The 23,204-nt window shown below is 23.0% G+C and overlaps 1 protein-coding gene across 1 annotated transcript; it reads left to right on the forward strand.

Annotated features, from left to right (window-relative positions):
- Positions 1 to 1,501: 1,501 nt before the first annotated feature.
- Positions 1,502 to 8,588, forward strand: LOC145834511 (uncharacterized). Its single transcript, XM_082941957.1, has 8 exons — positions 1,502 to 1,639; positions 2,106 to 2,147; positions 2,216 to 2,260; positions 2,706 to 2,750; positions 3,095 to 3,155; positions 5,197 to 5,289; positions 7,111 to 7,277; positions 7,687 to 8,588. Exons 1-8 carry the CDS (start codon positions 1,537 to 1,539, stop codon positions 8,106 to 8,108), a joined length of 978 nt encoding a protein of 325 aa, XP_082798083.1. The 5' UTR covers positions 1,502 to 1,536; the 3' UTR covers positions 8,109 to 8,588.
- Positions 8,589 to 23,204: the final 14,616 nt, after the last annotated feature.

Genomic DNA, 23,204 nt, shown 5'->3' on the forward strand with positions numbered 1-23,204 from the left:
GTAGTCTTTTTGAAAAAAAACTTTAGCTCGTAAATTTAACTATAAGTTGTGTTATTTTTCATGAACGCTTATTATTCATTTAAATAACTTAGAAGATTTAATAAATATTTTTCATGATGTTAAGTCTTTATGTTTTTTAGTATTTAAACTAAAATGTTAATATTTCGAAAAAAGTTTGATATTTAATTTAAGATTAGTTCATTTTAGTGCTTTGTTTGTTGTACGACCTTCGCATTCCTTATTAAATATGTAATGAATGCTGCAAAAAATTTTGAGACAAAAAAAAAAAAGTTTAGTGGAAAGATAGAACGTCATGCATTATTGATTTCTCTTTCCCGAAATTTCCCTTTGGTGAGCATTCCATACTTAAACTTAAAACATTTTACGTATTTTTTTTATTGTTTTGTGATTTAGAAAGAAAATTACAATTCAAAAAATAATAATTTACTTGCGTTTCGTTTAAAATTATATTTAGTTTGATTTTTAGTTATAAGTTGGTTTAAAACTTTTAAGTTTTAATTTTTTAAACGTTTAAATAATTTTAGTTTTGAAAAGGGTGTTTGTTTAAAAGGTAATTCTGTATTAGATTAATATACCAATTTAAGTAAGATGATAGTTTATATACTTTTCACTTATGGTTTTTAAAAGTTTTGTTTTACTATAAGTTTTTTTTATCTTTACTATAACGGCTGACAATACTCTTTAAAATTTTTAACTTTTTTTTATTTATTATAGAACAAACAACAATTGTTATATATATTAACTACTTTGATATAAATTACATTTGTTAAAAAAATTCAATTTTGTTGAGCTAGAGCAGTTTATATACAACATAGTTAAATCAATTTAATTATTTATACTTTTATTAAAATTTCTAAAGAGAAAATTTTGTTAATGTGTTTCAGATTTAAATTTATAATTTATCAAAAATTTATAAAACATTAACAAAACTTTGTGTTTAAAAACCTTAATTAGTTTCTAGGAACTATCTAAAGTTGTTCTTTTAAAACTAATACCTTTAAATGTAGAGTTTTAGAGTTTTTTATAAATAAAATTTTAGTTTTTACACCTATTTTTATTAAAAACCAATTAAAAAGAAGTTATAAACAGACATAATTTTATTATCAATTTCGAACAAATTATACCAGTTTATTGCAAAAAGAGGGTTAAAAATTTATACTACCAAAGTACAATTCCTATGATCAAGTAATAAACAAAAAAGTTTGATACCAAAATTTTATAAACAAACATACAAAATGTACTTAAGAGTTTCTACTTTGATAACAACCAAAAACACATTTAAGTGATTAAATCGGTAAACCGATAAATAAAACATTTAAAAAAAGAACAAAGAAAATTATATAAAGTACAAAGCAGAATGACTTTATCAGACATAAAGATTTAATCATATGTTCAAACAAACAAAATAAATAAAACATTTCTGAATCGGTTTTGAACCTTTTTAAGTTCAAAAAATATATAAAACAATAAAATAGTTGACTTAGCACAGACATAAGTATTTGATAAACTGTGCTAATGAAAAAAATATATATTTTATTTCTAATTTGTCTTTGCACTTTATCAACTGCTAGAAGAAGCGGATCTAGATACAGATGGCCAAAACATAGACACAGAGGAGGTAATAAGTATAAAGTATATGTTGAATGCAGAAAAAAATTAAGTATACACATGTTCATACTAGCTAATGTTTTTTTTTTATAGAATGAATATTGTTACAATTATAGTATACTTAGTAACTTTTCTTAACTAAAAAGGATTGCTTTATTTACTAAGATATAAAGAACTTATTTAAAAATAAAAGTGCAATTTAGGTATTTTATTTACTACCAAATACGTTTAAAGCTAAATACTTTTGAAATATATATGTAGAAATAAGATAGGTATGCTTTAAAATCAATTTATATACAAGTGTAAAACTTTTGTTTGTTTTTTTTAAATATATTTGTTCTGATTTGTTTTTAAAACAGTTAGCAATTTAAGCCGTGTTTAAATATAACGACAAATTGAAAACTTTTATTTATTTTTAACAAAATGATCTTTTATTTTTTTAGAACTGTACAAATTAAAATTTTGATTTTTAACAGGAGGATCATCAAGGTATAACAACAATAACTACCCTAAGAATGGTAACTATATTTTTTTTTAAATAATGTTTTTTATTGAAATTAAAATGAACAAAACTAATCAAAAACAGACAACTCATGGAAGTATGAAGAGGAAAATAAGAGGAAAAAGCAAGGTGATTTTTTTGGATTATTTTTAATATTATTCATTCTTACAAGTTTATTAAGTTTTCTTAATTTTGGAAATTTTAAATAAAATTTTTGATAACAATGTTAATACAACTCGATTTTTTTTCTGTAATAAAGTATAGTATACTTTTTTGGTTTTTAATTGTAATAATTAAAGTTCTCGACCTCAGTTCGAGGAGATAAATGCAACTAAATATCCTTGAGAGTTGTTTTATTAATCAATACTGTTTTAGATAATATCATTATGTATAAATTGTTATTAAAGTAGAACTTGAAAACAAATAGTTAACTCTGATAGAGTGAAAAATTACTTTAAATCCTAAATTTCCAAGAAACAAATGTTATACTGTATTTACCTTTTATTAAGAATTTAACTGTTTTGATTATTTATTATTAACTATTAATAATTTTTAATTGTTTATTTGAATGCAGAGGAATCATGGAGACAAAATTATTTAAACAGAAGAATTTCAGGAGGTAGTTCTAAAGTTTGTGATATACTACATATATTAACTGTATAAAGTTTTTAAGTCTTCTGAGCAATTTTAAGATAGTTTGAACACGTTTTTGAGTTCACAAGACTAAATAATTGTTTAAAAGTTTTTGTTTATGTTTGATGTTTAATAACCTAGCATGCAACTTTTAAATAAAACTTTTATTTGATACTTAATAGTTTAATAGTTTAATAGTGTGTAAAACTTTAATTTCACTAAGAATGTTAGTAAGTATTGCATTAAAAGATCAAACAACTTAAAACTTAAATTTTAGAAATTAAACTAAAATCTTTTTTTTGTGTTAATTAATTGAAATTTATTATACAGAATACAACACAGCATACAAAAACAACTTCGAAAAAGCTTCAGTTTTAATACAGGACAGACAGTAAGTTAAAAGTTTAATAAATGCAAACTGATATAAAATAGGTCTATTTAGTTTTTGATTATAAAACTATAACTTAAAATTACTTTATTATTCAAAAATTGGTTTTGTTGGATTAATTAAGTTACTTTTTGTGATGCATTTTATATGTATGTAACTAGCAACATTTAACATTTTAAGTGTTTTAATACATAACTTTTTTAGGTAACTATTGAGCATGGTTTTTAAACTAACATTTATATACTTTTTAAATGTATAAATCTTTTCACAACACTAATACTATTTCTACAAACTTTTTAATATAAAACTACTTGACAGTTCAAACGTTATTTTATTGATTTTGGTGTTAAACAGCTTAAGTTACTGACAGTGTCGAAATGATTTTAAGAATTTAAGTTTCTTTTTGATAAATTTTAAATGATAAAGTTGTTTAGTAAACATCGATTAACATTGTTATACTTCAGTAATAAACCACTTAGAGAAACAAACGCAAAGTTTCTCAAAAAAATGCAATACATAGGAGACGATCAACTAAGGTATTAATTATTTATTTTGCGCTAGCATAAAAGCTTATTAGGTATCAGATTTTCTAGGACTTATCGTATTTATTCAAGGTTTTTGTAGTTTTTTGTTTTGAATGAAATTGAAATTTTGCTGTAGTATACACTTTGAAGAAAATTCATAACTACGTTACAATATTTATTGTTTTTGAGTAACTTTTTTACTACTTTTTGGTACATTTAAGTTTTTATTCCTATTTCAAACAGCTGATGGTTGTAAAAGAATCTTAGCTAAATAAATTTTCATTTATTTAAACAAATTAAAACTTAAGAGCGATTGCTTGAAATTTATCATTTGCTGTTTAAAATTAGAAAAAAATTGTATTATAAAACTGAAGACCACCAAAACATTAAATCCAAATATATAAACTTAACTATATATATGTATACATTTGTTTGAGTATTTGTGTTAATAACTAGTAGGAAAAAATCTGCTACTCTTATTTCTAAGTAAAGTTTAGTTATTAAATAAAAGATACTTATGTTTGTTTCATACAAAAATTAATCAGATTAATAAACATGCTAACATTTATTGTTTAATAAAAGTGAGCTGATTTTTTACAATATACATAATTTGTATGTTTATTCTATTATATAAAGAACAATAGGTTTATACGATCGTTTCTTATATGAGATATATTACCTCATATACTCATCAGTAAAGCTAAAGTATATTTTTCTAATTCGGTTTGAAACATTTTTCAATTCAACCTTTCCAAACTTTTAAAATGCATGAACTTTTAAACAAACGAGATGAGCGATTTTTTTCTAATTTAACTTACTGTACAAAAACCTTTATTATTACTACGTCAAAATACTTATAAGTTTTCAAGTTCTAAAGTTCTGTTAAACATCAACATTGCTTAACAATGGAATTTTCATACATTGTAAAAACATTGAAGCTTTTACATAATGAAACATTAACCCTAGAGCAAAAATAACTTTATGCTTGAGCAGTTTTCGTTCAGTATGAAAAAAAAAATTTAAAAATGTTGTTGTTTTATGTATACATGTATACTATAACAGACTGACTAATTTTTTAAAACTGTTATGAAATAATAAGTACTCGCATACTTCTTCATCTGATTTAGCCATCATTTAAAGCTTTTTGAATGTAAAAAGCAAATAATAAAGTTGAAAAAAATTCAGCCACAACCGAATTAATTGCTTTTTTTTTGTCTGAGCAATACCTTTCAGCTGCAAGCCCTTGACAATTTTGGTTGAGAAAAGTTTGACTTTAGTTTATTTAAAGTTTTTTATTAATAAAACTTTTTTTCGATTTATTTGTTATAAGTTTGTAAGGGTAAAGGCTTAGATTTAAAACTTTTGACTAGTTGTAGGAGTTTAGTTGTTGTTAGTCTAGAAAAGTATTACTTCACCTCATTCGCATATTATTATTGATAACAAAAAACGTTTCCAAACCCCAGAACTGCAACCGACCTCAGCAAACTTGTTTTAAATATATTACACGTTATATTTTTCAGAGGAATAAAGAAAGCTTTGAATGCTGCGGCAACATATAAACTTTTGAAAAGCAGAAGAATATTACATTTTCCAGACAACTTGGACAACTATTTGTTAGTCTGTTTATTTCAATTAGTTGTTACTTGTTTTTTATATTATGCTTATATTTCAATTTAATTGTTTATTTTTACTTTAAAAAAAGTTAGTTTTATTAAAAAATTTCTATACGTTTAGCTGTCATTTGAGTTTATCATTATTATTTCCATTTTAGTAGTTGTATATTTTTTTAAAACGATTTAAATTTAAATCTATTTTTAATTTAATACTGAAGTTCGATAATTTCCATTACAATGAGTTAAATTATTTGTTAATTTCATAAAAATATAAAGTTTAAAGCGTCTTGATTTCTTATTCAACTTACAATATTAATTTACAGGTATAAAAATTTTCACAGATGAGTTTAAAATACTAAAAAAACAAAACAGATTAGAACTCAAGTAAAAAAAAAACTTCAAACATAAATTATTTTGCATATATTTATAAACACCAACAGATCAAGTCTAAATTAATAACTAAGTTAATAAACAACATAAATAAGAATTTATCTCAAATCTATAAGAAAGTATAATTCAAATAATGATATTTTACACAGACATATAAACTAACTTTAAATTAATTTTTCAACACTCAATATTAATTTAAATGTATACAAAAAAAGTTTTATACAAAAAATAATATTTTACATAGACATATAAACTAACTTCAAAAAAATTTTTCAACTCGCAATATTAGTTTAAATAAGTACAAAAAAAGTGTTATATAAAATATAATATTTTACACAGACATACAAATTAACTTCAAATAAACTGTTTAACTCGCAATATTAGTTTAAACGTCTACATGAATGTCATATAGTGAAAGTCTAAACAAATAAATAATAAATAAAAAATAGCATCAAACTAAACAACTGATAAAACTTTAAAAGTTTCTATTCAGTATTAAATTTTAGACATTTTTATACACAATAAGTAATAATATGTAATATAAGTATAAAAATACCCTAGTGCAAGTATTCAAATACATAATAAGAATTTTAAAATATACTAATGACAAACAATCTTAGTACTCACAGGTTTAAATAACATTAATTTTCAAGTATAAAAATGACCAAAGCGCAAATATTAAAACAAATATTAATATTTAATAAGTGTATAAAAAACAGTAAGTATTAGGAAACAAAATTATAAAAATGATAAATTTCAGGTATATAGATGATAAATGTCATCTATTTTCAGGTATATAAATGATAAACGTTATTTATTTTCAAGTAAATAAATGATAAATGTTATTTATTTTTAGGTATATAAATGATAAATGTTATTTATTTTCAAGTAAATAAATGATGAATGTTATTTATTTTTAGGTATATAAATGATAAATGTTAATCATTTTCAGGTATATAAATGATGAATATTGTTTATCCAAAGGTATATAAATGATAAATATTATTTATTTTCAGGTAAACAAATGATAAATGCTATTTATTTTCAGGTATATAAATGATAAATGTTATTTATTTCCAGGTATATAAATGATAAACATTATTTATTTTCAGGTATATAAATAATAAATGTTATTAATTATTAGGTATATAAAAGATAAATCTTATTTACTATCAGGTATATAAAAGATAAATGTTATTTTTTATTAGGTATATAAATGATAAATATTATTTATTTTCAGGTATATAAATGATGAATATTATTTATTTTCAGGTATATAAATAATAAATGTTATTTATTATAAGGTATATAAATAATAAATGTTATTTATTATAAGGTATATAAATGATAAATGTTATTTATTTTCAGTATACAAATGATAAATATTATTTATTTTCAGGTATACAAATGATAAATATTTTTTATTTTCAGGTATATTAACTCCCGCACCGCAAGTTTACTTTTTAATGTCAACGGTAACAAACCCAACACTCAGTTTATTTTACCGCTAGATGACGATATACACCTGGATTGCCTCATTGTGTCAAGCGATCACACTTTGTTCAACTCCATGTATGATCTGAATGATAGTAAAAACAGTTGGTTTTTTTGATTATAATTTATGTTTTTATTTCTTTGGTGCATGAGTTTTTATTGTGATGATTTAGTTTAAATCATCGTTTGTTGTATTATTATTTCATTAACATAAATTAAAAGAAAAAAAATTGAGCAACTGAGTTGTACTGAAATGCATTAACTTAAAAACATGTTTCATATTGAACTAAAAAATGACACAGCTTAGATTTTTTACACTTTTAAAGCTCAGTTAGTAATTATTATACTGCAGTCTTTAAAGTCCTTTGAATTAAAAGGTTTTTGTGCCTTTTACATGCTCAAAGAAAATGTTAAAGTGATAACGAAATAAATAAAAGTATTTGCTAAAGGATAGATTAAAAATTTTTTGTCATATTTATATTTATATATTATTCATTTTTATTATTTTCACAGGAAAATGCGGAGTAGTTTTCAAAGAAAAAGTCCAAATCAATTCAACATTCTACCCTATATCAGATTACGAAGACATTAGAGAAGAACCACCGAATATCTTGTGCTGCGTAAACCCAATAAACATCACAGAGATTCAACTGAACAACAACTACACTAGCAATTCAACACAGTATGATGATACTTCAGTGAACAGCACAGAATCCAGTGTCATAGCAAACCAAACAGTAGGTTATTACACAGAAACTGTTTTCACTGAAGACACTTACGTCATGTTTGAAGACGGTCCAGAGTTCTGGAACCTGTCAGATGCGGAAGCGAGGAACCGATCAGGTTATTATCCGAGGGCTTCTGGTGAAGGTACAAAATATTCTTTGAAAATAACTCTTTTTTTAATGATGAGCATTTTCGCTATTGAAATTTGAGTTGTGTACAACTATAAAAGTTTTAATTCAAAATTGCTAGTTTTAACAGTGCTTTTGAAGGATACATGATTTTTGCACTGTTTTGTTTTCTTTAATCATTTATTACCCAAATTAAATTTTAATATTGTCAGTCTGTTTCATTTAATATTGTTGCAAGCACGTATTTTTTTAAAAACAGCTGTTGAAAATTAATTCAAATACATAAACATCAACAACTATGATAAAATATTTTTAAAAAATTTAATCCTTTAAAGAGTTTTTAGAAATGTATAGAAATACTCTTTTACTTTATTTTGCATGATGGGTGTCTTAAATAATTTTTTTTTAAACTTAATAATTAGTTAGCTATCGTCATTTTTTAAATTGAGCTGTCAAAGAACACAATCTTTCTTTTGTTTTAAATGTTTAATTTCTATAATCACTTATAACTTGAATAAACTTTTATTTTTTATAGTTTTGTTTCAAGCATAGATGATTTACAAAAAGTATAAAACTGTATTATTGATAAATTGTTGCTTAATACTTAACACAACCAAATAAAGATGAAAATACTTTTATTTGTTGTTAATGAATTAACTTTTATTTAAATTTTAAGAAATAAGTTTTAGAATTTTATTTTCAACTTTTTTTTTTGGTAAACTGTATACTCTGAAGAAAAACAGTGAGATATAAATAACCATTTTTAATACTTATAGATCAATTTTTATTTTAAAGTATACCATAGAAAAAACTAAAATGTACGAATAACTACTATAAAATGGATAAAGTAGTTACTTAAACTATGCTAGGTCTTATGATATATACTTTTTACGTTTATCGTCTTAATAAGTTTTACAAAGTTTTAAAACAGATGTTCATAGGTATTTTTTCATAATGATGTAATAGCTAAAAACGTTGTTTGATTTTTAGGTCTAATACTAAAATTTCACAGTGCAAACTATAGAAGTCTATGAGATTTTTTTGAAATACTTTTAGAAAGTAAATAGTTATGACAGTAATAAACAATAATCACTAAGTTAGGTAACATGCTCTTTGAAATTAAATTAAAACTACATAAAATAAACTTACACTTTATCTGGTATATATTTAGTACGATAAAAAATAAAAACTACTTTTTAAAGTTTTATATCTTTTTTACATAAGACGCAATTAAAGCAAGGTTTCTAAAAAACAACATATTGTTATTTGATTAAGAAGTTTTAGTAAGTCGGGAAATAATTAGTAAGGAAAAAAAGGGATTAGCGATTTTGAAACTTTGGGTACTTATAGAACTTTAAATAAAACTAAACTACACTAGATGTTTTTATGTTTGTAATAGATTAAAATGAGGTCAAGTTGTAAGTTTAATTAGAACTGAGGTCAGCAGATATTTTGATTTGTTGAAATTTGGCCTTCGACTACCAAATGCTTTTAGATTAATAAGGAGGGAGGAGGGCGTTTACAAATCCTGACCGTAGAAAATTCTGAATTAAAGCAATAATTTAAAAAAAGTTTAGTATAAAAGAAAACTTGAAGCAACTGTTTTTATTAACACTCTTCTTAATTTGACCAGTAAGTAAAAAAATATTTATTAAAGTCTTTGAGAATTTTGAAAAAAAAACATTTATCCTGAACTGTTAATTATTTTAGTACAAGAACGATCCTGACTTTTAAGAAAGATCTTCTCGAAATTCGACATAATAAAAATCCTTTATGGCTCAACAACAAAAATGTAAAGAGGTCAATAAACTTCCTAGCCACAAATCGGCGATGTAACGACAAATTAGTAAACATTACCGGGTCATCAAATTATGAAACATCAAACTATAAACAAGTTAGAAATCAGTATCTTCAAAAGAGCTCATTTTATTTGTTTGCAAACTTTCTTTTATTTAAAAGATATCTCGGTAGTCAGACAGTTTTTATTTGGGCTGAATCCGTACGTATGTTGTTATAGTACCTAGTAATAACAACATAACTAAACTACATTTCATAACTTGCGATAGTTTAATTCTGTATACTACTGAAAACAATCTGAAGAAGTTTATACAAGGTCGACTATTCAACTTTTATATTTATTCTGTTTTTATTCTCCTTTTAATTTTGAACTATACATTTTTTGATTCCCGTTTTATTAAATTAAAAATTTGTACAATTACACTTTCAGCAAAAATTGAAATAAAAAGAATAAAAAAGTATAAGTAATAAGTATCTCTCACGAAAAATATTTGATTGTTTATTTTAAAAACTTATGTACATTTGTAACAAACCTTATAGAAGTGTTTACGTTTATAAACAGTATATTGTTCGTTGAAAATTTCTAAATCTCGAGAAAACAAAATAGTTTTTTATTTATTTAGAAGAAAGTTTTTAACAACTTTTGTAGTCATTGGATTACACCTATTATCAACGAAAGTTTATTACGTAACTAAATAGATTTTTGTTGGAAAATATTCCTCAATAAAAACGATATTCTAACATGAGTACTAAAAACTACGAATGTATGAAAAAGAACACAGGGTTTTTAACAAACAAAAAGCAAATAGTTTTGGGTAGCTGTCAAATATGTACGAGTGCATAAAGTTGCATGAAGATACTTTTGCACGAAGACACTCTTGAATGAGGGGATAAGATTGCACGAAGACACTTTTGCAAAGGCAGACAATTTTGCACGGAGACATTTTTGCACAATTTAATTTATTTTTTTAGTATTTTTTTTTTACCTTACTATTACTATTACCCCTAGCCCTTACTCTCAGACGGTAACTTTTGTTTCTTATTAATTCTTTTTTTAATTTTTTTTTAGTTTTGATTATTTTGTTTTTTATTAGTTGTACTTTTTTATTACTATCAGTGTTACCCATGACCCTTACCCTCGGTCAGTAACTTTTTTTTTTTCTTTTTTTTTTTAATTCATCCTTTAGTTTTTTCAGCATCTTTTTTCTTTACTCTAGTGCAAAAACGACCCTCCGTGCAAAATAGTTTTTGTGCTTTTTTTTCCTCTCGTGTAAATTTGTCTTTGTGCAATTGTTTGCCCTTGTACAATTTAATCTTCGTGCAATTTTAACTCGTTCCCTATATTTAAAGTTAAAACTCTACTTAAAACCCATCATAAGTTCAACAATTTTATTACTTATTGTTTATAGAAAAAAATTAGAACAAACTTATTAATTTATAAACAAACAAGTACAATGAAAATTACAAGTACATAGTTATATAAATAGATTGTGTATTAGAACTATGGTATGATGAAATGCTGAGCTTCCAAAAGTATCATTATTAGATATGTAAATTTTTTTAATTTCAAAAAACGTTTCATATAACTGTCATTAAATCGAAAAATACGTTTGAAGAAGTTATAATAAATGAAATAATAAATTTAGTAACTTTATAAAGACAAATCACTAAACACAACAAACTCAAAGGTAAGCTTTTAGTTAAACTTCTACATATTAGTTAAGATATATTTGTTTAGTACTTTTGTTTTAATACTTTGACAGCTAAATTATAATGACTTTTAATTGCTACTAAAAATTACTAGATGATGTACCTATAAAAAACTAATAACAGCCAAGGAAACGACTTAAAATTACTTAACTAATAAATATAAGTATAGCTAGTGTTAGGTTTTTTAGACTTTTCAAATTTAAATTAAGTGTGTTGTATGACTCGATGAACTAGAGGTCGTTAGACCAAAAATTTTTTGAGAACTTTCGTTTCTTTTTTGTTCAAAAAAATTATCATTACTTTTAAAACCATCCACTAAAGTTTATAGAAAGTAATAAACTAAAAGAAAGAATGTAATGTTATAGTGATTTTGAAAGTTTGTTTTTAAGTGTAGGATAAAAACTAAAAATGCAAAACAAAACTATTTTAAAACATACAATTATTTTAAGTTTATTACCATAAAAATGACATTAATAAACCATGTAACATTATAAAACTTAAAAGTTATTTATAAAACTTAAGAATATTAAAAATATACATTGGCTTAAAAAGTTTATTACATACCTTACTACCAAGATGTAAACATCGGGTCCAAAAAATTTTTAAGGTACTATACGTGAAATTTAAACTAAAAAAACTACTAACTCTTTTTTGTTCTAGGTCAAATTAATATTATGAACTAATAATCCTTTTTTAATAAAAGTATTTCACATGTTAAAAACTGAACTTTTTTAGCTCTAAATATTTTTTAAATAATAATTTTTATTATCAATTAGTTTTTATTTTAAAACGTAAAACTTGTCCAGCTTATGTTTATGATACAACAATAACTTTTAGAAAAAATTTAAAATAGTTTTACAGTCTTACTTTATGTAAAATTAACTCTATACACTAACTACTTTAAGAAAACAATTTTTGTTTTTTGATGAACAAATTTTTTTGTCTTGTAAGTTACAAATATTTAAACTTAAAAGTTCGTTATTCGACAACAAAATAATATCTGAGCTAATAAAATAGCTTTTAGTTGATTTACCTAAAACTCAAATTAAGCTTGCTTACTAGCTTCTTTAAAAAGCTAAAACTATTTTATTGAATTATCCAAATTTTCTTATTTTAAGTAACTTACTCTAATTAAAGTTTTCAATTTTAAGTTTAGATAGTTTTAACATAAAGAACAAAAGTTTTTCCCAAGTTTTTTAGTTAAATTCAAAGTTTAGTGCTAAAAAATACATGTTTTCTTTTTTTATTTATAACACAAAGTAGATAAAGTAAATAGTTGGTGTGTAGCTTAATAACCAAAGGTTTTCTGTACACTAAAGGCCAAAGTTTTGTAACATTTTTTTTTATCGTGTTCAACAAATTCATAAACGTATATTCTACTCTTTTTTTTATATCTTCTTGAAACAAAACAGTTTTTTTTTGTTTTATCAAAAATTTTTTTTTAGTTAAACATTTTAAAAACAAATTGACAGAAAAATTAAGCGATAATGTATCTTAATTTCTTGATTATAGTTTCTAACAAATATTAAAAAGTTTATTGAAAAGTTTTTATAAAATTACAAGCTAGCTAATTACAATATAACCTAACAAAATCAAATTTAAACTGAATCATCAGTTTTACTTATAATAATTTTATCTAAGAGTGTTTTCATTTTCATTTAATTACAGTAAAAATTAAAAGTCTTTCCAATATGTTAAGGTTCTGTTAAAGCTTACGTTAAAAATATTAAACATAGTTTTGTACACATAGTTAGTTCGATTTAAACCTAAGAGTTTCCTAAACTGCGTTATCGGTTGAGGGTCTCTTTAAAAGTAAATAGGGTATTAGCTAGTAAAGAAATGAGTTATAAAAAACAGGAAATTACTTTCTAACTGTCTATTGCAGTGCTTCTAAACCTTTTTCTAGTGGCGGAACCCTTTTCCAACTTTCAATTTTTCCGCGGAACCCCTAATTTTAATTTTACATAAAATGTTTATTTAATTTTTTTTTTTTTAAATTTCGAAAGGCTTCGCGGAACCCCATTTCAGAAGCACTGGTCTATTGGGTTGGTGATTTTGAAAAAGAGTTTAAGAAAACCAATATTAGACACAACCGGTTGAAATTTTAACGAGTATAGACTAAAGCTATGTAAAAAGCGATTAAATAGATTAATGATAAGAAAGAGCCTAAACGTTTGTATACGAAAACTATTTTATAAGTGTAGGCGGCGCTAAGTTTATTTCAACCTTTTTTTAAGAACTTCATGTAGCAAGTTTAAAATGACTTTATCTTTTTAAACTTATGTTACTCTTGAATTTTTCTCTATTAAAAAATTAACCATTTGTTTATTAAAACTTCGTTTTATTGTTTAATGACACCGTCTTAATTAGAATAAAACGTATTTATTTAAGCGTCATCACGCGTTTATTTTGAAAGTATAAAAGTAAGTACAAAGTTTTAGCAATAAACAAACTATCATAACTTTTATAGCAGTATATTTCTCATACCAATATGAATTTGAAATTTTGAAATAAAATGACATGAATGAAATTAATCTTTATGAAGTAATCTAATACCAAAAAAGAAAATTTCATGATTGCAATTGAGAAATAATTCACAATATTTTAATAAGTTAAGACTTTTAATATCGCTTATTGATTGAAAACCACATTAAATCTTTAAAAAAAAACTAATAAAATTTAATTATTCTTGTATACTAATAACTGAAATTATTCAGAGTTAAGAAAACGTTATCATCTAACTTTACATTAACTTCATCTTCAAGTATTTTAAAAACAAGGAAAACAATAAATACAACTGGGTACAAAAGAAATAAAAACTCAATCAAATCTTTCCAAGTTTTATTAACAATCCATTCTTCATACTTTTGAAGAAACCTTTTGTTATTTTGTTTTTTGAGCTTTTGAATTTGTGTCTTTACATTTTTTTCTGAATGTTCTTTAATTTGTACCTGGAAAGAATTTAGAATTACACTTAAAAAAAAAATAAAACAAAAGTTTTTTTAGCTGTTAGAAAAAGATGTTTTCTAAAATTTTCATAACTGGTTATTTGAAATAAAGTAATTTGATTTAGAAAATTACTAGCAATGTAGTTCATACTATAAATTTTTATCATAATTTAGATTAAAAACTTTCATATTTTTTTATAAGCTCAACTTTGTTTAAATTTTACATTTTCGAAATTAATTTATTTACAATGAAAGTATAACTAATAAAACTTTTTTTCTAAGGTTTTTAAAACAATTTTTTTAAACAGTCTTTAAAATTACTTATAGGTTTGTTTATAAATAAAAATTGTAATAAAATAACTTCAAAGCTTATTGTTCTAAAGTTTTAACTGAATATTTCCAATGAAATGTTTAAAAATATATACACTACTAAATAAATTTTACATCAAGTATTACTAGTTGTCGTATGTGAACAAGTTTGTTTAAACTTAAGTGCCTTACTTAAATAACAACAGAAGCTATGATTTATACTTTTTAACAAAGTTTTAACCGCAATAAACTTATTAAAAAACTTACTACATACTTACTTGACAATTTTAACGTAATATAAACACTACAAGTTTTGTATATACTGTTCTAGTCTTAACTTTAACTGTTTTTAAGTAAATATTTGGCAAAACTTTAAAAACAGTTTTTCAAACACTTTGGTTTAACTAAAAGGTATTTGCAAAAAATTAAGTGCAAAAGTTTTTACAAAGTAAAAGTTTACCAAAATGATGTTCATTTTAAGATAGAATTTAAGTGTTGTATTTTTACTTTTTTTGTGTAATTTGTTTAAAAAAAATAACAAACATTTGTAGTCAAAAGTATTAATAATAAACAGACTTACTTTATTACACTTTTGTTTCAAACTTTCCTTCCTTCGCCTTTTTAACTTTTGTCTTTGCAATTTATTCTTTCTCCTTTTTACATTTGTGTTTGCCATTTCTTATTTACTTTAGGCAATATTTCTGTTTATGAAAATATTTCAAAGTTTTAAAGTTAATAAATTTTTGAAAGAGTTGATAAAAAAACTAAAAAATAAGCTAGACAAACTTTGTTTTAGAATTTAAATACAATAAAGATAACGATTATTTTTTTTTTATTGTGATAATGTTAAATTATAATGTTTAAACAAAACTTTAAAAGCAAACTTACCTTAAAGCCAAGTTTTTTAGTTTGAAAACTTATGTAAATCTAAAAGTTTTATAGTAAAACTTTTCTTAAAATAATTATCTATTTAAAAAAAACTACTTATAATAGTTTTACGTACTTTAGTTATTCTATCTTGTAAATATAAAAATATATTGTAGTAAACCTAAATATAATTTTAAACTTTAGTCATAATTGCGTTATATTACGTACTTAGTCAAATTAAACTGCCTAAAAAATGTAAATTTACATAAAACTTACGTTTATTATACAACTTTAGATTTTATAAGTAATGTAAATAGTGAAAGCTTTTTTTTATTAAAGTTAACTAGAAATCTGACTTTATAACTTAAAAAAATAATATACTAAAAATCATTTTGTGTTGATTTAAATTTCAAATGTAAAAAACATCGATTAAAATTTGATTTTTATAAATGCTCTATAATTCACAAAGCCGTTTATACTATTAGTTTATATAAAATAAAGCTAAATGTATCTCAATTTTTAAAGTCTAATAAAATAATTTTTTGAATCTAAACATGGGATATTTTTGATAATTTAAAGCATGAAACATTTTGTCGTTTTATGCAGACACTTAGTTATATTTTGTTATTCTAGCATAAATTACTAGCTGTATGACAAAAGTATTAGACTAAAAAAACAAAAATAAAATATGTTGATACAAGTTTAAAACAGTTCAATGGCTAAGTTGACAAATTGTGATTTACAATAAATTTATAAACAAAAAATTACGGTCAAAATAAGGTTATTTACTAACTTTTAAACAATATGTATTCTGTTAAAGTAAGGTCATTTATTAAATTTATCAACTGTATATTCACTGATAAAGTTTTTAGGTTTTAAAACAACCATTTCAAGCTGTTAATTTTAAATTCTGAAATCTTACATTTTAATATTTTTCAAGTTTCATGTATTTAAACATTCAAGGATTATTTGTAGCTTTTGCATTTTAATGAGTAGAAATGTTAACCAGTATAATCGAAATTATAATTGACAATATTATTCAATGTATTTTAGCTTTCTTCTTTTTAAGTTAAACTATTTAGTTTTTTCTGTGAATTTATAAACTTTATACTTTAAATTTAAGAGTGAAGAAGTTTATGGATTCATGTAATAAAGTATTTTCATATTCTTTAAACTGATAATTAACTTAATTTATAATATCGCGGTATAGTAACAGTGTAATTTTTTAAATCTAGGCATTTAACCTGAACTATCTAGCTTAAGGTAACAAAAATATAAGATTCTAATAAGTTTAGTTAATCAGAAATTGTTTAGAATACGCTTTTTACCCTTATTAAAATCTTTATTTATAATACTTTAAAAAAAAACGAACCTAAAGAAAGATACTTAGGGTTATTTTAAGTACAATAATATGTTAGGTGTCTATGGAAAATAATTACAGCTAGGCTCTATATTTATCAGTACTTGTTATTTATTTTTTTTATTACTAAAAATGCATTTTTATATCTACTATTAAATTTATTTCAAGTAATTAGCGGGCCGTGAAGACTTTTTTCTAAACAATGCAGACCACCGGCAACTTTTTGTTCAAAATGGAAAATATTATAGAGTGAGTTATACGCAACTTATAAAGGTTGATGTTAATTAGTTACCTTTTAAACTCAGTCATAACAATTTTTGGACAAATACACTAAAATAAATATTTTTTTTTGTGTATTTAGCACATAAAGATTTTAATAAAATTCCAATAAAAATTTTTCTTGAAACAAGGTCACAAATAAACTAATTTAATTGTTTACATGGTCTTCAACAGAAGTTTTTCGTACAAAAACTTTCGCTATCTCTATTTTCTCATGAAGACGGATGTTGCACAAATATTTTTGTGGGTTAACTTTGAGATAATGTAACCTTTTTACGGAGATAGCGAAAGATGATGGGAGTGAAATAGCTTTTTCCGTGTTACTTTTGTTATTTTTATCAGTTGAAACAGGTTGACGACTTAAATTTCAAGTAATTTTGACTTTTGGCACAGTTTTGACTACTCGGTATTATGACGTAACAAAACTAAAAGCGTGAAAATCGTGCTCGTATTTTTTGCTTTTTATTTTTAAATGATTTTGAAATTAACCAAGATAATGCTTAATTAGCTTATCTTAAATGTATAACTTTTTATTTAAGTTTTATAAAGTGATATATAAATTTATAGTGAATTATACACTCAAAAAATAAACAAAATCCGTATTAATTTTAATAACTGTTTTAAAGATGCTATTGCAACATTAAAAAACAAGAAGTTAACATTGTAATATCTTTTAAGTAGGTAAGAGTTTAAAAGTATTATAGACTTACTAAGTACAGTACACTAATTGTTGAAAGATAGTTTTTAAATGAAACTAAAAGAGACAAAATAAAAATTAGCTTTATCGTGCTGGAATTTACAAAAAGGGGTGATTTTTTTTTGTTTTTTTATAACAAAAGTTTTGTTGAAAATCAACATATTCCACTTTTAATAATCGTTCCTTTCGACCTGAAAAAAGTTATTTGTTTTAATGTTAATTAAAACAATATTTGAAAAGTTAAAAACCCTGTAAAGCTAAATTTATAAACATTTCAGTTAATTTTTAATTGTTTTCATTTAAACATGATTATTTACTTTAAAAGAAAAAGTAAAAACAAAGAACTTTTATCTCAACTGAAAAATAATATATATAAAACACTTCAAAAATTAAGTTTAATAACTTTAGTTCATGTAAAAACTTTTGTTGCAACTGAAAATCTAGATTATGTTGTATGTAAATGAAAATAACACAATAAAAATTTGTTAAGTATTCCGAAACGTACTTTACAAAACATAAACGTTGTTTCCAGTTCTAGCTTGATTAGTTTCAACCTAAACAAATAACAAGTTTTGACTTAATTTTTATAAATATAATCACATATAAAATATATTTTTGTGTGAACTAAAAATGCGTAATTTTATTAAAAACTAAGTATGTTTACATAATTTACTATATGTATCCTTACAATATGCATCGTATATAAAATATAATATATTTACCAAAAGTTACGATGTAAAAACTTCATACACATTTTTTGGATACGTTTGAAAACTAATAACTAAATTAAACAAATTTGTCTATTATTATATATTATTATTTTACGAAACTAATATAATGAACATATTAATTCTATAGACTTTATTTAGCTACTATTTACTAACATAAACTTAACTATGATTTAAACTTTAGCATACATTCAAACTTAAGATCAAAATGTAGTTTGTTTTGTTTAAAAATAAGATATTTATTTAGATTTTTTGTTTAAATTCTGTTTTCCATGATATTATCCAATTATATCTTTCTATTTTTCATATAAATACTGTTGAGGTCTTAAACCGAAACTTAGTTTACTTATCAATGTCTTGAAAGCATAAAATATAAACTTGTGTAACTTAAAACATTTTATGTGTAAAAAAATTAACAGTTTTGTTATAATTTGTTCTGTAGCACACTAATTTTGCTAAAAAGCTTCAAAAAAACTAATTGTTCTACCTAATACGTAGTATGAAAATTAATTTCAAAGATTTGAAATCATTATTAGAACAGAAACTTACTCTTCTTACATCTTGGCAGAGGCACACTCTTGTGATCAAGCAGCACAAAATTGTGATTGAAAACATCAGAACTTCACTGACGATGCCGCAAAAAAACAAAAACTTGTCAATTGGCCAGAACGTCTCATTTTCCTGTTAAAATTTTGTGAAATGTTAAGTTTTTTTTGTTTATTTTATGTTGTACTTTAACTTTTTCACTATTAATATTCTTAATATTTTAATTTTTTGATTGTGATGTGTAAATAACTTGTAATCAGAAGTTAATATCTTTTTAACATTGTGTAAATAAAAAGTATTAAATATTTGATTCAGATATTTCATGTAGTGTACATCGCTTGTGTAAAACAGCTTATTTTTGTAATTTTATATTGTATTTTTTAATTTTTTTGTTCTTTAAAATCATTACAACCTTCACAAAACTTTTTCTTGGTATAATACTTATTATAACTATCAAGTAGTAAACATATAAGTTAGGTTAGGAACAATTTAATTAATAATCTATTTAGTTATTAGTTAACTTTTTTAATATTTTTATCAATAAAAACATTTAAATTAACCTGAAAATTAATCGACACTAACACTTATTTTATAAAAATAGCCATTAAACAAGAAAAATAACTTAATTAAATTATTATATAAAAACTACATACAAATTACTTACTTTATGTTGTAGCGATACCAGCACTAATTTCATAAAAATAGCCATTGGAACCATGCTGAAAAAACTTATCCAAGCTGTAGATCTCGCCTTTGAAACAAAACAAAATTTAAATAAAGTTAAAATGTAATAAACTTTAGCAAGTAATGTTTTTAAAACAAAAGATAACATATAATCTATTGAAGCAAGTAAAGTTTGAAAAAAAAGTGTTAACTAAATTCATGTTTTAAGCCAACAAATAACGAGTATAAGCAAATGATTATTATTAAGATAGGGCTACAAATAATAAAATTTAGCATTTTTTAAAGTTTTAGTTATCTTTGAACAAATTTCCATATGCTATTGATAGCTAAAATTTTTAGCTATCTGAGTTTTGAATTCTACTATTTAGTAATTTACTAACTAAAAGAAATCTTTAAAAACATAGGTTATCCAAAGAATAGCTGTAAAACGTTAAACTTAAAATGATAAGAACTTAATTTTCTTTTAAACTTTCAAAAAAACTTTTTGATTTATTATTCTGTACTTTTAATACACTGTTATCGGCAGTTCGTTGAATTCTAAAACAGTTTCAACAGAAAACCGAGCCATTATTATTTCTAGAAACAGTTGTAAACATAATAAACTATTATTTTATAGAAAAAATAAAATAATAGCTAACCAAAGAACCAATGAAATTTTCTTTTCCAATAATGTAAGATAGACACCCAGACAGAAAGGGCTGTAATTTATTTTTCATTGTTACTATACTTGTCTTAATAGCATCTTGTTTAATTTAGGTTTTTCTACGTTACCAGACATTCGTTGCTTATTATGGTAGGCAGAATTATTATTTTTTGCCATTGAATTTAAAATTAAATGTTTGTTTTAAAATAACATATTAAAGTAAAGTGTGAACTTAATTGTTTTACTAACTTGGTTTTATAAATAAAAGATTTTTTTGAACTTTATATATATTTTTTGATTTTTGTTGTACTTTTAATTATTCGAAACTTGATAAGTAAATTAAATTATAATTTTATTTAAATAAAATAGCCAACTTTTAATTAGTAGTAGTTGTGAAACTTTTTAACGTTTTCAGAACGCTTGTATTATAAATATTAATAAGTTTAGCTCAAAGTAGTAAAAAGTTATTATATGATATTTAACTAAATAGCAAAAACTAAACTGTTAAGAAATACAAACTAAATACTATAAATTATCGAAATTAACAATAAAGTTATAAAAACTGTTTTTTTTTTGATCAAAACTTTACAATAAACAACGCACAATCACTAGGAACCAAAATTCTGCAATTCTAAAATAGTAAACTGTGGAAACCACTCTTCCGGAAGTTGAAGATGTATGAACAGGATACGTTTGCAGTGATTTCCAAATTTCAACACCGATTAAAAACGCGCAAATTGCCAACAGTGCAGTCTGAAAATAAATATTGTTTGATTTAACCGTGTTTTTTGAAATAAAAATTGCAGGTTAATTTTAGCTGCTTTTATGAGTACATTTAGCAGCACAGGCTGAAAAATAGTATTGTTATTCTTTTGCTTTTACACAGTTTTATGGGACATGACAGTAAAAGTTTTAAACGAAGCTGGTTTAAATTAGTTGAGCGCTTTTCAAAATGATGTTGTCGGTTTAAAACTTTTGTATTTTACTGAAAGATACATTGGCCTTAAGTTTTATATGAATTTTAACAACTTATCTAGTATGATAGTACAAAAACTTAACATTTCAATAAATAAAACGGTTCTAAACAGTACTAAAATTTTTTCATATCAAAAGAATGTTTATATAAAAAATTAACTACAAAACTGTAAACTTTATCACAGTTTAACAAAGGGTGTAAAAACAGCAAACATATATCATTTATTTACTAAGTTTTCATCAAAATAGCTAACTGACCCCACAGTACTGTAGACTAACTCTTATTCCTCTTTGCCTTTTACTTTCCTTTTTTACCATAATGATATTACGGTTTACAACTTTTTTAATATTAAGTATTACGTTCTTTAAAACAATAAACAAACTTATTGTCAACTTTTGAGCAATTTGTAGTTTTCTTACATTTACAGGTGTAGTTTTAACTTTCATAACATTACTCTTTTAGACGTTTTTTATCAACAGTTTTTTCTTATATAAAAAAGTAAGTTAAAGATTTTAGTAGTTTTTAATAAATACTATCAATTAATAAAATCTTGATTTTTGTGTTATATTTTCAACTTAGTTTTAACCGTCATAGCAGTAGCATTTAACTTTTATTTTTAACTACATTGTTAGTTCTACAATATATATATATATATAACAGCAATATGTAAAAATACATACTATGTTATAATAACTCATCAGTTTTTAAACAACTGCTACTTATCTTTTACTTTAAAATTTAGTTTCAACTGTCATAGTTACATAACTGTATCGAGTATTTTTATTAAATTCTATTTAAAGACAAAATAAAAAAAAAGTAAGTTTTAAATAGATTTTATTAGTTTTAAACATATCTTTTTTCTTTTTTTATAAGTGTAGTTTCCACCACAATGGCCATATTATTTTATCTCACTTTTTTTTTATCTAGTTAGTTCTAGGAAGCATTAAAATAAAAATTACTTAGTAACTGCTAAGTGTATCTTATCTATATTCATAAACTCCTATTTATCTTATGTTTTCAACCTTTTTTATGATAGTAGTGATGTTCCAAAATGTTTTTAATTATTATTTATTCCTTACAACAACAAACAAAAGTATTTAGTAGTTTTAATATGATAAATGGAAAAAATAACTGAATTATTACATAGATATAAAATATATATCGTATATAAATAACATAAATATATTGTTAGTCAAATTAAATAGTAACTAAAATTTTATTTAAAATTCTATAATATAAACAAAATTATTCAAAATAATAAGCTACGCTTCCTAAAAACAAAAAAAAAATGTTTAAGCTTGTAATTTTGTATTTGTAAAATTTAATGAGTTAATGAAATAACTAATAGAAAATGGTATGTAAAAATATAACTTTTTGTATTTTTCAACATTTAAATTTCCACATTTTAACTATTATCTAAAAGATTAATTTAATTTTGAAAAAATTAAATAAAATAAAAGCGCTATCGTTATTTATTACTGTATTATTGCTGAATACTATAGTAAAATCAACTACAACTTATAAATAGGTTCTAAAAATAAGGTAACATTCTTTAATAAAAATCTACAGTTTTATAAAAATTTTTAAAATAAGTAACTAGAACATACTGATGCGAAATATACACTAATTATAT

Source organism: Thalia democratica, chromosome 4 (genome assembly GCF_965202585.1).
Source record: "Thalia democratica chromosome 4, ktThaDemo2.hap1.1, whole genome shotgun sequence".
Taxonomy (NCBI): Eukaryota; Metazoa; Chordata; class Thaliacea; order Salpida; family Salpidae; genus Thalia; species Thalia democratica.